This window comes from Bacillus rossius, chromosome 13 (genome assembly GCF_032445375.1).
Source record: "Bacillus rossius redtenbacheri isolate Brsri chromosome 13, Brsri_v3, whole genome shotgun sequence".
In the NCBI taxonomy this organism is placed as follows: domain Eukaryota; kingdom Metazoa; phylum Arthropoda; class Insecta; order Phasmatodea; family Bacillidae; genus Bacillus; species Bacillus rossius.
This window is the reverse complement of record NC_086340.1, coordinates 16,688,041-16,702,625: the sequence shown is the minus strand read 5'-3', so window position 1 is coordinate 16,702,625 and position 14,585 is coordinate 16,688,041. Positions and strand designations below refer to the sequence as shown.

The 14,585-nt window shown below is 32.9% G+C and overlaps 1 protein-coding gene across 1 annotated transcript in view; it reads right to left on the bottom strand.

Annotated features, from left to right (window-relative positions):
- Positions 1–11,379, bottom strand: part of LOC134538601 (sensory neuron membrane protein 1-like) — a 92,652-nt gene extending 81,273 nt beyond the window's left edge. Inside the window, exons 1-3 of the mRNA XM_063380029.1 lie at positions 11,269–11,379; positions 10,681–10,838; positions 8,932–9,079 (exon numbers count right to left, since the gene is read on the bottom strand). Of these exons, the coding sequence (XP_063236099.1) occupies positions 8,932–9,079; positions 10,681–10,838; positions 11,269–11,379 (417 nt within the window). The remainder of the gene's footprint in view (positions 1–8,931; positions 9,080–10,680; positions 10,839–11,268) is intronic.
- Positions 11,380–14,585: the final 3,206 nt, after the last annotated feature.

Here is a 14,585-nt window from a genome sequence, read left to right as displayed (position 1 = left end):
TTGTTCCAGTACCCACATTAGATAAAGTTCCCTGAATTGCTTCCCAGTATTAACTGCGCACATAATAAGCATGATACAACAAAATAAAGTCAGGTCATTGAATATTCGATTATCTTTTCCATGGTTTAAAAATGTTATGCTTGAATGATAAATCAATTAAAATATAAATTATTGCGCCAATTTTCGCAAGAAATGTTAGTACTATCCCAAAAAAAAACTTCTTTAAATATGCAACATCAACCATGGCCACGTGTAGTACAACTTTAAAATATCTTTCTTTTAGTATTTCAGTCTATTTCTTTGCAACTGATTTCCAAAGGAATCTTTTGTAAATGTACAGTTTTTTTTCTTCTGTTTACTGACGGTAACACACGATTGCACGGAATCACGAAGTTGGTTGAAAACAGGTCATGTCGCTTATCGCAAAGAAACATTCCAGAATTTGGTTGGATTGAATACGGGATTTGAGCCCACATCCTTTGGACAATGTATTTTTTTTGTAGTTTTACAAGGATAGTTCTTGGAAACTCAATTGCCAACGATATCACTTGTAAAACTGCGAGGCAGAAATTTGTACCATTTGCATTTTACAAAGCTCTGTTTGCAGTTTTACAAGTGATATCGTTGGCAACTGTGTTTCCAATTATTTTCCTTGTAAAAAGTAAAAAAAAAAATTTTTTAGGGAATGCGAGTGAAATCTTATAACTTCCTTATATTGGTTTACAATAATTGACTGATAATGATATTTTGGACAGTACCTAACACATCTTCAAATGCCAATGGGAAAATTCAACGGTCTTATCTTCAGTATACAATGTAAAGAATTATTTATTATATACTAAAATGTATGATTTTTTATTTATATAAAGAAAAAATCTTAAACAATTTTTTTTAGTAAAATTTCATTGCAATAAGCAAATTATTACGTTAAGTGTAATTATATTTATAATTAAAGCATATTGAGAAATGCAGAAAATTAAATTATTATGCTCACTAGTTAAGAAGTACGAAGAATTCTCGTTGCTTTGCGTCTTGGGGATGTGTATGGTAGAGGATAACACTTAACATAAAATTAAGAAAATTATGCACAAACACCTTTGCTGAAATCCCAGCGAATGAAGTTTAATAGAAAATATAAGGCGTCTCTCAAAATAAAATTACACGAAACAACCAGCTATAATCTTGCTCTTGGATTCGATATTGTTTATTTAATATTCCTCCTTTATAATTGACTTCGTTCTCGTTTGATTTAGAGATTTGAAAACTGTCATTGTCCTGCCTGCATTAAAACTTGAAACCTTTCCCCTGAAATCTTTATGAGATCTTTTTTTTTCTGGATGTTAAAGTCTACTACCTATTATAGAAAAGTACTGCCAAACTGCTAGTCAAACTTTTTTTTAAAAGCAGGGGTAAACTTTAGAAGCATAAATATTTTATTTTCATCGACCTGGCGAAAGCTAAATGCAGTCGGTCAATGCGGCACGAATAAATATTTTACCTTAGTACTGGTCGTTGGGACTTCACTTTTAGTTTTCAAACGAATGATCATTGGTTGTAACTCATTCTCGAACAATGGGGTGGCAAATAAATGGTTTTATTTTAATGCACTTTAATCCATTTAAACATGTCTACTTTTTAGTAAGAGATTCAAGCTTTAAAGTGGCAGGAAGTATGTATGAGTGTTAAATAAAAATTTATTGTTTTTTCTCTGATGCGAACGAATTTTTTTTTTTTTAAATTTTAATAGTCTACACAAAGTAACTACTTAAAGTAGATAATTATAACGCAACTTTTACATATTTTAGGATAAAACTTTAACAACAATGGTTCAATAAACGAATAGAACCATTTAAGGTAGGATTTTAAAAACAATTATTTGGTAAATTTACAGATTTCAAACGGGGTAGCCTACTAGTGTTTTCAAAAGAAATTATGATGTAAAGTAACACATAATCCAACGGAAAAGTTATTTACATTAATTTGTAAGAAATGAAATCGAAAACTACTGAACATGTTTTTTTTTCCTCACTCATATAAATATCATTATTATAAATTGAAATAGGATATATGTTTAAAGTTCTAATAATTATTAACTTGAATTATGTTCTTTTATATAAAAGGCTAACTAATTCGTTGCAATTTTGACTCTTAAACTATCAGACGGTACACTGTAACTTTTTTATATATGAAACATAATTATACATGTCAAATTATAGATGTATGTAAATTTGTACATTTCCATAAAAAAACAACTGTATCACTACATAATAGTGTCGCAATAATACTGGGTCCGGAACCTTACCCGGGCATTTATGTATTGTGTTGTGACAGTAACTCCAATATACAGTTAATAATGAACCCTTCCCTGATTAGTTCCGGTATTAAATGCGCATATTAATAAGCACGGGAAAACAAAACAAAATAAAGTCCATATATTGAATATTCGATTATCTTTTCCATGATTTTAAGAAATATACTTGAATTAAATATCAATTAAAATATTAAATCATGCCCCAATTTTCGTACGAAATGCTCAGTATTAGGGTGAAAAACGTATTTCATATATGCAAGAATAACAATAGCCATCTGTTGTACAAAGTTACCATATATTTCTTGTAGTATTTCAAACTATTCATTGGCGATTTTTTTTCCAAAGGAATTTTTTTAAAACAGCAGAACCTTTTATTTATGTGTAGTAGGATTCGAATAAAAGCTGATGAAAATTAATATTTTTACTAATGTTATAAGGTGTAGGTTTGTAAGTAGTAAACTGGGAAATATACATTATTTCAGTTGGACATAGGCTGAATTTAAATTTTTTAATACTGTCCGTTAGATATAAAAAAAGTTTGAAAATAAATCTGGATATAATTTATTAAATATTGGCTTTCTTGACTTACTTTAAATAACCCACGATATTTTCAACAAAATAACTATTTCACGCTGGCAATAGGTGCAAACATGCTTTGAAATATCACAAGTGAACAACACACACACACACACATATATATATAAAGTTTTTATGGTCACTCTTAAACGAAAATTTGTCGTGTTAAAATCTTCTAGCCACCCGCACATATCCAAGCAACTCAGCTAATGAATAATAAGCCGTGAAATGTTATCACTAAAAAAAAAAATGAAAATTGACTGCAGAATATACAGTTTCGAGAAGATAATTTAAACAAGATTAAAAATAGTGTTTCTTTGGTTTCGAAAAATATTAAATATATTCCGAATTCGATGGTGATTTAAGGGATTGGAGCCTGGTAATCCGTTGAATACGTACGAGTGGTGCCATCTCGTTATAAATTAATTTTTTTGTCGTAAGGTTTTCTTTCGCTCTCTCCCATATACCTCTCTCCTTCCTGTAGGAACGTAGCCAAGGATACTTAAATTTCGGGAAGTGCCCTAACTCTTTACAAAAACTATTTAGTTTTGTAGCCTACAAACGTATGCAATATTAATGTTATTTAACGACCACAATGTGTAAAAACATTAAAATTATGCACATCTATTTAAATTTATCTTTCTTACTTAAGCACACTTCCATTTGTGTTTCCATAAAAAAAATACGAACTAGTTCAGAGTCACCGCAACATTAAATTTTTAAATAAATCTTTCCATCATCAACCACAGCTTGTATCATTCCAATTAATTCTGTAACCTAAGGTGGAAAAACCAGCGTGTGTGTTCAGTGTTATCTGTCGCCTAAAAACTTTCTATCTCTATTCACCCCCTATTTTTGTTAGGACATGAAGTTATTAATTAAACATGAGAGATCCCCAAGTAATAGAGGATTGGTGTGACGACTCAGCAGTACGGCGGCGAAAAAAAAAACCAAGGAGATAATTTCCCACTCACAAAAATATTACTGCCTAAACAATTAATTGAACCCGGGATCATTTGTACACCAGCCAGAACCTACAACCCAATTTTTTTTTTAAACAGTTAGCCCATTATTTTTTTTTCACTTACGATGAGCCAACCTCTTTAATTACTAAACGATAAACAAGAATAATTATTAGAGACCCGGAAATTTTGCGGATTCTTCTGGCTCCAGGATAAAATTGAAAGTTATAGGTGTGCTCGACCCATGTTTACTTTCCCATTGGTTGATTTCTTAGCGAGAACATTTTTATCCTCGTTATTTGGCACTATCTGATTCGCTTACTTCTCTCCTAGCTGGACATCATTGGCTCACGGTCGTAGACGGGCGTGTCCAAACATCTGCGTGCCAATCATGAACACAGTGCGAGAGTGTAAAGTTTTTCATTCTAGCTTGCGACTAAATGAATCCGCGAAATTTCCGGGCCTCTTAATAATTATCATTTTGCCAATTTAAGTGATGGCGTCAAAGTTTTGAGACTTATTCAAGCAAATGCAGGGCCCGAACTCAGATCCCCTTGCATCGAAAGCAGGTGTGTGTTCAGTTGAGCTACGAATTGGACTTGCCTAGGCGTGACAAGCGGCATTCTTGCTCCAACTTCACGTGATTCCTCGCTTACTCGACGTTATCTGGAACAATTTCGGCCTAAGTATTCAAGCACAGTATTGAAAATTCACTTGGCATCCAACCCTTCAACTAATTCACTAATTTTTTTTAACTGGGCTGAATCAACTTTTCGTTGACTGCGATGTAATTAGAGACCGTGAGAAACAATTACAAGGTCTAGGAATATTTACTTATCGTAAGAAACTATTAATTATAACCCGGATCCTTAAAATAGAAGACTTTTTTAAAAAAAGTAATTCATTAGTTTTTTAAACGTTAATTTTGTTCGTATTTTTTATCTTCATAAAGCTAATTATTTATGACACATTTATATTATTATGGGTTTAACATATATTTTTTTTTACTTTGACATATATTTTTGTGACGAAATAAATTCACACAAATGCCATTCCCGAGATCCGAACGCAGAATCCGTTTCAACGAGATGTGTGCATGTCACTTTATCTCAAACTACGTTAATGATAATCAATAAACGTTTGACACAAATTTTTCAAATTTATATTTTTTTCCAAAGAACCACGTGAAAGTTGTCCACTTTAGTGGAGTACAGATATTTTGTATTTAAAAAACATAAACTGTATCTTGCTTCCCGCACATTAAAAAAAATATTTCGATATCGTAACGTTTATTGGATGTACTAAACAAACTGTAAAGTAAGGTTAATACACTTGACATTATTTTAAATGGCTTTTAAGCAATTTTTGTGGTTTTTTTTATGTCAGTAACACCTTGGTCAAGAATTAAAAAAATTTCAAGTGCATTTTTTGGCACACTAAAATACACAATAAAAATTATTGTTATATTTTATTTATTAGTTAAAACATAAGTGTTTTTAAAGGTTTCCTAATTCATCCTTTATGTACCTCCATTAGAGATTTACATTAAAAAAGAAATAAGTTCACTTCAAGCTGACCGGATTCGTTATTCATGTATGAAGAGTTCATTAAAAAAGAAATACTATTGAAATCCTTTATCATCACAACCAAATATTTCATAATTTCTCTCTTAAAAATATAATAATGGTATATTAGAACGGTGTAAATTTCAATATTTTACATCGCATTATTCTGGTAATGAGAAGGTATCACTTTCAAATTTTAATCATAATTTTTTTAGTATATTTATTTCCTAAATAAACGCAGAGCATTTATAATATGCGTGTAAATGAAGTAAACAACATTAACATCGTGTACTTCAGGGAAAAATCGCATGGTATTAATGATGTTAATTTATTGAATATTTTTGTACTGTGACCGCAATTACACGACTTTAACAATCACTTATTACATCCATTCTGGCCAAAATCATTTTATACGCTAGGATATACAAGGAGATATTTAAGGTATTGAAAACTTAACAGTTACCGTTTTGGTTTTTATAAGTTAAAAGGCAGGAGAGCTGACTACGTAGACATAATCAACTATTTTAGAACCGACGATTGAGAAAAACTGTGTTCGCTTGCAAACATTTCAAGTTTAAAAATGTGGAAATGTGGACAGTACTCGTGGAAAATTACGACGTTGTTTTACGAATCATAGCAAAAGGGAATGAAATAATTGAAAGGCTCACTAAATGAGTGGATGTTTTCCAGAATGTTATATCAGTTCAATTATCTTACCGGCACAAAACTATACATTTTTGAGTGACACTTTCAAACTGCTGCGAAAAAATTTCATCAACTATAAAATAGCTATATTCAGACACTTAAACGTCAATATTTTCCTAATGAATAGTTAGTGGAATTAAGGACACATGCAGTTTATTCCAAAACATTTTTCCTTTTTGGCATTTTTGTAACATATTTGTGCGAGTGGTTTATTAGAACGTTTTGTACTTTCGGTATGATTAAATCCAGCCCTATGAAGAATACCTGAATTGAAAGCATTATTCACTTAATTTATTTTTTAAATGTTTTTTTTAGATGATTTAGTATGACTACCATTAAACTTTAATTAAAAAAATGGCGTGTGTATTAATGGTGGGTGCTTTCGAATTTTTAGTTGTTTGTCATTATTAAACAGAGCATATAATAAACATAAATAGAAAGATGGAGCATCGTTCGTCAGAAAAAAAATTGGTTGTCTGTAAAGTCGGTTTACGGACGATAGTTAAACGTGACAACGCCATAACAAAACATTAATGAAATGATTGCATACTTTTATGAATAAAATTGAATCATTTTTATTTTAATTATAAAAGAATAAATACTTGAAATTATACTGGTAATCAGATTTTTAAAATGCAAGAATAATTAACCTTTATTGCTGAAATTGACTGGCGTTTAGCTATAAAGATTAAATATAACTATGAACAAGTTTTCATATAAATAAACTGTAATTAAATATCTATCATCAATTATATGAATCACCATAATTTTTCAGTCAATTTTAACATAACCTATTATTACTGCACTCGCCGACAGCGTAACGGAACAATGAGCATAACGGGACACAGCGAAACGGAACAATGAGCGTAACGGGACACAGTAACGGAAAAATGTGCGTAACGAGACACTTTTTTGTGCGTGCAGCCGGCGTTCATCGATTTATTAGACGTTTCACGTCTAAAATGAGAACCAATAAATTGGTGAATATAATCTAGACCAGGATGTGGCCAAGTCTGCGTGATTACATGGTAAGTGCGTGCAGCCATATTTATTCTTTAGCTAACTGTCGGGCCAAATTGGTTAGACGCCCAAAACATTTGCTGAAGTGTAGTTTTTTGCCTGCTGGTACTGGTGCTACTGGTAATTGCTACCCTGAAGTTAACGACTGCAAGGTCGAGCGGAATGTCTGTGATATCTTCGCCTCAGCTAGAACCCAAGGGTCAAACATAAAATGCGAGCAATCCTTTAAGTACTCGTCAGAGACGTGTAACATCTAACCTCGGTAACGAGCAAATTCATGAGTTCTCGTGTTGCAAATACACTGGGACGCGAAATTCAACCTAGGATTCCTTCAAATACATGCAAATTGTGAATTCAACAAAATTTATGGACGCGAATGACACGTAGTTTCCGCACCCGCCGCTAGAAATTACTGCCGGAGCAGCTACGTCGACTATCGAATCATTCGATTCGTAGAGCGAAAGGTCGAATTATACGTTGAAACGGTTTAGATAAAAGTAAAAAAAAAATTTGAAAAAAAATTGCTTAAACTCTGGCTTCGGAGCTGAATTTCGTCAAGGAAATTTTTATTAAAACGCGAACAGTTAAAACGATATAGTTAGGGACCTGAAAAATTCGCGGGTTCAATGACCTCCAGAATGAACTCCATAGTTCTACATACACTCGGTCAAATGCCGCCCACTCATTGGCTGCTGTCTTGTGAGACGTCCCAACGTAGCAGCCTGTGATTCGATAAAGCTTTGGTTGGGCGTTTCTCATTGGCCCAGAGTCATCCGGGTGAGTTGTGAGCCAATAGCAGAGGCAGCAATGAGGTATAACTAGAGACCGGAAAAATTCGCGAGTTCGATGACCTTCAGGATAGACTCCAATATCCTTTACACACTCTGATAAATGCCAACTGTTCATTGGCTGCTGACTTGTGAGTCGTCTCGACTGGGTGGCCTGTGATTCGACACTTCTATGAGTGAGGGTCTCTAATTGGCCCTCAGTCCTCCAGATTAACAGTGAACCAATGGCAGAAGCAGCACTAAGGTATAATTATTTGAATTTTAGCATAACACGAAATGAACCCGCGAATTTTTCAGGTCTCTAGGTATAACTAAATAGCAGAGGCATCACTGAGGTATAACTATTTGTATTTTAGCCTATCGCAGAAATGAATTCGCGAATTTTTTTTCCGGTCTCTAGATGTAGTTTATCTTTGGCTTTCTGACGATTTTTAGTACGCGACGCACGCCACAGATGGCATCACGGTGGTCACAGTTCACCAAATGCCGTATACCAGAGCTGAGATGTTACACAATAATAATTTTTTTGCAATGGTTAACGTGCAGGAAGACGTTGCAGGGGGAGACTAGCTCACCAGAATCTAGCTCACCAGAATCTAGCTCACCAGAATCTAGCTCACCAGAATCTAGCTCACCAACATCTAGCTCACTAAAATCAGCTCACCAAAATCCAGCTCACCAGAATCTAGCTCACCAGAATCTAGCTCACCAGAATCTAGCTCACCAACATCTAGCTCACTAAAATCAGCTCACCAAAATCCAGCTCACCAGAATCTAGCTCACCAGAATCTAGCTCACCAGAATCTAGCTCACCAACATCTAGCTCACTAAAATCAGCTCACCAACATCTAGCTCACTAAAATCAGCTCACTAAAATCAGCTCACCAAAATCCAGCTCACCAGAATCTAGCTCACCAGAATCTAGCTCACCAACATCTAGCTCACTAAAATCAGCTCACCAAAATCCAGCTCTCCAGAATCTAGCTCACCAAAATCCAGCTCACCAGAATGGGGATGTAGGGCACGGTGACCATCTCGTCGCCCGTCAGCGGGGCGGACTTCTCGCTGTTGAAGAACCACGTGACCTTGGGGTTGTACTCCACCGTGTCGTCTTTCTCGCGGTCCTTGAGCGCAGTCTTCTCCTTGTACTCGCTGCGGGAGGCGAACCCATTTTCAGACACACACACCAACAACAACAAAATTATCAACGTCACAATATTTAAATATTTTCACTTGTGCTTCATTTCTGGTTTCACGCAGAAAACAAATATTTCTGTACTTCTACAAAATATTCCTGTGGAAACCAGTTTGCTAAGAAATAGTTTACTACAAGGAAGATATTGTAAATTTATGCAACAAATGTCTATGCTTATTTTTGCATGTGTGGAATACGTCTTTCGTGATAACACTGATTATTTCTTAAACAATGGAAAAGATAATCCAATATTTAACGATTCGAATTTTTTTTTGTTGTGCTTATTGATATGAGCAGTTAATGCTGGAAAGCTATTCAGAGAATGGTTTACAAATAATTTTTAACTATTGGAGGTACTGGGACAACATAAAAGATTAAATTCCCGGGTAAGAATCCGAATACAATATTACTGCGACACTATTTGGTAGTGATGCAGTTGCTTTCATATTAAGAGGACAAATTTGCAAATTTCTGTTCCAATTACAAGATAAATTTTCAGTGCATTGGAAAAAATACAGTTTTGTTTAATATTTACTGCATAAAGTACCATCAAATTTATTTCTTAAGGCTCGTGCTCAAAAAACTTTGATAATTTTTTCGATGTTTTCGTTATTACTTATTTTAAAGTCTATTTAAACAATTTCAAGATGATACCTCCCTTGCATTTGTGGCAGAACAACAAATGCAATGGTGATATGGAGTTAAAATAGTAGAAAAAAGGACCCCACTAAAATATCAATGATGAAAAAACGAAAAAAAAAAAAATCCACATGGCGTTTAAGACCGAGACTTGAAGAAGATGCATGGCTTTCGCCGCCATTTTCTGATGAACCTTCTTGGTTTTTCGAAGAATGAGCGGTGTCGCAGTGGAAGTGTTTACTGACGTTTCGCTCCGCATTGCAGCAGGCATCTTCAGGGCTTCAGGGTTCAGAAAACAATTAGTACTGGGAGTTGGTGTAGCTGTATATGTAATTGCCATGGGTCTTCTTCAAGTAGTCTCTCGTTTCTGGCAACAGTTCGTACTTAAAATGCTTTAGTTATGACTGCATATTTATGTTTTTAACACGATTAATTAAAATGAAAATATTTTCTTAAATTAATTTGTGCTATGTTTTGCCAAAAATAATTTTATTTATTTTACTTGCAATTAAAATGTTAATTATCCATTCTAAATATAGCAGAGATTGCCTTTATGATAATTTTTTCATGTTTGCTTTTAGAGATACTTTAAATTAAAATTATAATTTTCCCCCTTGCATTATAAAATTTTATTCAACAATTTTCGCGAACTGAATTAATATATGTACATATTTTACGAAAATCTATCCATAAACGGTCACTAATTATTGTATTTATTTTTCAGCAGAACGCTATAAAACATTATTATTGGTGTATTAAAATATTTAGAAAAAAATGTAAAATTTTAAAACTTTTTTTGCAAACTGCTGCTTATTATTTAATAACTTTAATATCACTAACAATTTATTACAGTTTTTTGAATAGTACCTAACTTATGCACAGAGAGAAAGTAACGTATTAATTATAACAATGCACTTACTCGTAGAAAAATGGTCCTATTTCTCTGACAACTGGTGTGGCGCCCTGCTGAACACTCTGAGGATTTGTAACATTGAACATGTAGACTTTGAAGTCTATCGGATCGGGAAATTTCACCCACATCTTTCTTGTTTCTGAGTCTTTGTTCAAGTTCAAACTCTGTAAACAAATAATACAAGACATTGAATTGAGAAGTCCTGAACTTTAATTTGTGGTTGATACAGGAATTTGTTTTGGGACAGATAAAATTATAATCAAACAAACTACGTAATATAAAATTATAATTTTAGTTTTCACAAAAAAACTTACGTTAACCATGGGTGTCTTGTCACACAAAAATAAGTTATAATAAATTCGTTGTGAAAATAGGTTTCAGTAAAATTAATTTATATATACATATATTCGTGTACACTGTGTCGGGATACTGCCGCAGTTTTTTTTTTAACGTGAATACGTCGTGCGAATGTAAAGTTAAATGGAAATGTTTATTTTCTATTAATTTGTAATTTCAGTACATTTAGATGTATTAAGCTGTGTTATCCGATGTGAGCAAACATGGCACCAAAAAATTCATGAAATTGCATCCTACTTTTGCAAGTTGGCTGTTGATAAGGGCTGGGAAACCAAACCAGCACAGAATCGCGCCGACAGCAAACAGCACAGCTCCTCCGAAACCAATTCTTTTAGGTACGTTCGCCATCATTCACCTGGAAAATACAGAACACCTCTGCTACTAATGTGCACTCACTGAAGTTTGTATCAATGATAAACAAAAAAAAAGGGGGGGGGTTTGTCTGTAAATTCGATTTACGGACGATAATTTTATGTGATAACGTCATAAGAAAACATTGATGAAAAATTGCATACTTTTTAATTTTCAAATATTATTTACGGTTTTTGCAAATTTAATTTAAATAATTTATTTAAATATAATCACGAACAATTAGTTGTAGAAATAAACTGAAATAAAATCAATGTCAATAAATTGTTAATTTGAAATGACGAAATTGGACAAATCAATAAAAAATTTTAAATTGCTGCTTTCAAAAAACCCACCTTAACCTGTCTGATATTATAGAAGATTTTCTCGCATGGTGGTTGGCCGGTTCTTGCACGCTCGGCTCAGGTGGAACGTGACAATGAATCAAGGTTTTTTCGTGCGTGCAGCTGGCGTTCATCGATTTTTAAGACGTTATCACGTCAAAAAAAAAATTTCTCCAAGCTGCTTTTTTTAGAATAGAAATTTACATCGTATAAATTTCCTACAGTTTTATGAAATATGCAACCTACTTAAAATAGGTTAACGAAATCTCCTTTCAAATGTGCTTTCGTATTCTGTACACTGAATTGCAGGAGCTAAAAAAAAAAAAAAAAAAAAAAAAAAAAACCGTCAAATAGTCCAGAGTTTTACAGATATTGAGTCTTCATGTCCTACCACTCCACCATGTTTTCATCCTGCTACGAGAAAAATTCATTTAAATGAAAGTTGCAACGAAAGTTATAAGGAATTCACGCTTATGCTCCCAAACACTTCAACATATCCCAAAAAAATTCTATTGAAATCGGCTTAGCGGGACACAAGCGTTGAACGTGGCTGGTATACATACACACAGAAAAAAAATTCGCAAAGAGACTGGAGAGCTAACAAAACTTTAAATAATGAATTTTTGAAGTTATACTGCTAATACGACTTCCAATAAGGTTGCGTTAAACGTTTAACGCTCCTGGGGAGGGAGAATAGAAAGAGACAGAGCGAGAGTAAGGAAATAAGAAGAGAGTAAGAAAAAAATAAAGATCCTGACAGTTTGTAGTGTTGCCATATTTGTTTCAATTTTCAATGCCCATTTTGTATATTACAATTTAAATTGCAGAAAATAATCATGTTTCATAGACACATAAATAGTGAGTGTGTGTCATTTCTCTATGTCCACGAGGTCTCGCCGCGTTAATTTTCTCATTGGGGTGAACCCGTCCGCTTAGTTAAATAAACAGCTTTTATCGTTGAATGATTTCATGATTTATTTCATGAAAATCTGCTCTCATAAAAAAGTTAGTTTTATAGACATTCAATAGGCCTCTCTCTCTCTCTGAAAATTATTCTATGAATCGTTACAAATTTATATTTTTTTAGTTTGATTTTGTACAATATGATTTCACTAAAAATCAATTTCTACCCCTTCCTATTTTCATTTTCACATTTCGAAGTTTCACTTCTTCCGCGCGGAGGGACTCCACGCACTAGTTTTGCATTAAATTAAAAACTATTTTTTAATGATGCCAAAGAAGTAGTTATAACTTCTCACGTGCGTACCTAAGTACACGCACCCATTTTTTTGTCGTAAGGGTCAGAACTCACATAGTGAGCCACAAAAAAAAACTAACTTATTCAAGGAAAAATAATTTTGTTTTTGAGTAAGAGTATCGGTTTGATCCAAAAATAATTTATGAGATGTATCATGTTTTAATGAAAACAAGTGTGTGTGTATATATATACATATATATATTCAGTTTTGCGAAATTATTTCAACCAAATTTACATTTTTGGTGACAGTTGTTTATCAGAAATGTAAGTTCCAGAAAATATTGATTTTTCCAAATGATTCAAACCCAGTTGTATTATGGCAGTATTTTTACTTACAGCTGACTTAATATTTATTTTTTCTTAAATTATTTGATATCTGTCATTTGTTTTCTATTCTCTGTTTGCGTTTCTCATCGTCCAGTTTTTTTTATGGAGGTTCATAATTCTCTTTGATTAGTTCATTAAGAGAATACGTAATGTTCTCTTTGGTGGAAAACTAGAGCAGCTAATGATCAGAATGACGTCAGACAACTTTAGTTCAAGAAAGATCAATGCGCCTAATAGCTAGACTTGTGACCAAACACAAACAGGAACTGCCAATAGATAGAGGATTAATAACATTCAGAAATAGCTCTTCAACGCCGCAGAATTGGAAAACATGTTAATTGTACCGACGTAACGAACTCTTTTAATGAGTTTTATGTTTGGCATTAACAAGGCGAACGATTTTATACTATTAAAGCACGCTTTTTCTTTGTTAAATTGCGATATACTACTTGATATTCAACCATATTCTGTTTTTAGAAAATTAATTTAAAAAGGCGTTTAGGTTTTACGTTAAGCTAACTATGAAATAGTTCTTATTTTGTGTGGAATATTTAGTTAGTAATACTAAAACTTTGAAATATTTTGTGCCCACCAATAGGTAAATGTTTCAATACAAAATTTATTTTAAGTTACGCTGTATAATTTTCATAAATTTTTTGTGATAGCAAAAAAAAATGAGTAATAAACGTTAATATTATCATCGTTAATGTTGATATTTACGCTTGATAAACTTCTGTTGACCTTAAAAAACTATCTTAAAATATATGTACTGTAAACTAAATGACCGTAGGTATATATGGAGTGTGTGTTTGTATGTAATCTAATGTAATTTTAATATTAAGTCGAAATTAGAAGTATTTTATTAATAAAAAAATGTGTTTGTACTGGAGTCCAACACAAATCACTGGATGATTGGTTTGCTTACATAATTGTTAAACAATATTCATTTAATTATATAATTTTTACTATTCTTCCTAGAGAGTTCTGGCCAAGATATTTAACAAACTTCTAGCATAGCACCAACAGCTAACCATAATGAATTCACTATTTGTAGACTATATAAACATAAACCCGTTCCAGAGACTAAGACCACCGTGTAAAAATTGTGGTTAAAAATTAAAATACTATTTGCAACGTCTATTTAAGGTAAATTTCTTTAAGTACACCAAGTCATCATTTTACTTGACAGCCACCCTGTTTACTTCAATAACGCCTAAGTCAAGGTGCTGTTGATAATTATTACAGTTAATAGAAAAATTGGTCTTATGTTGCACAGC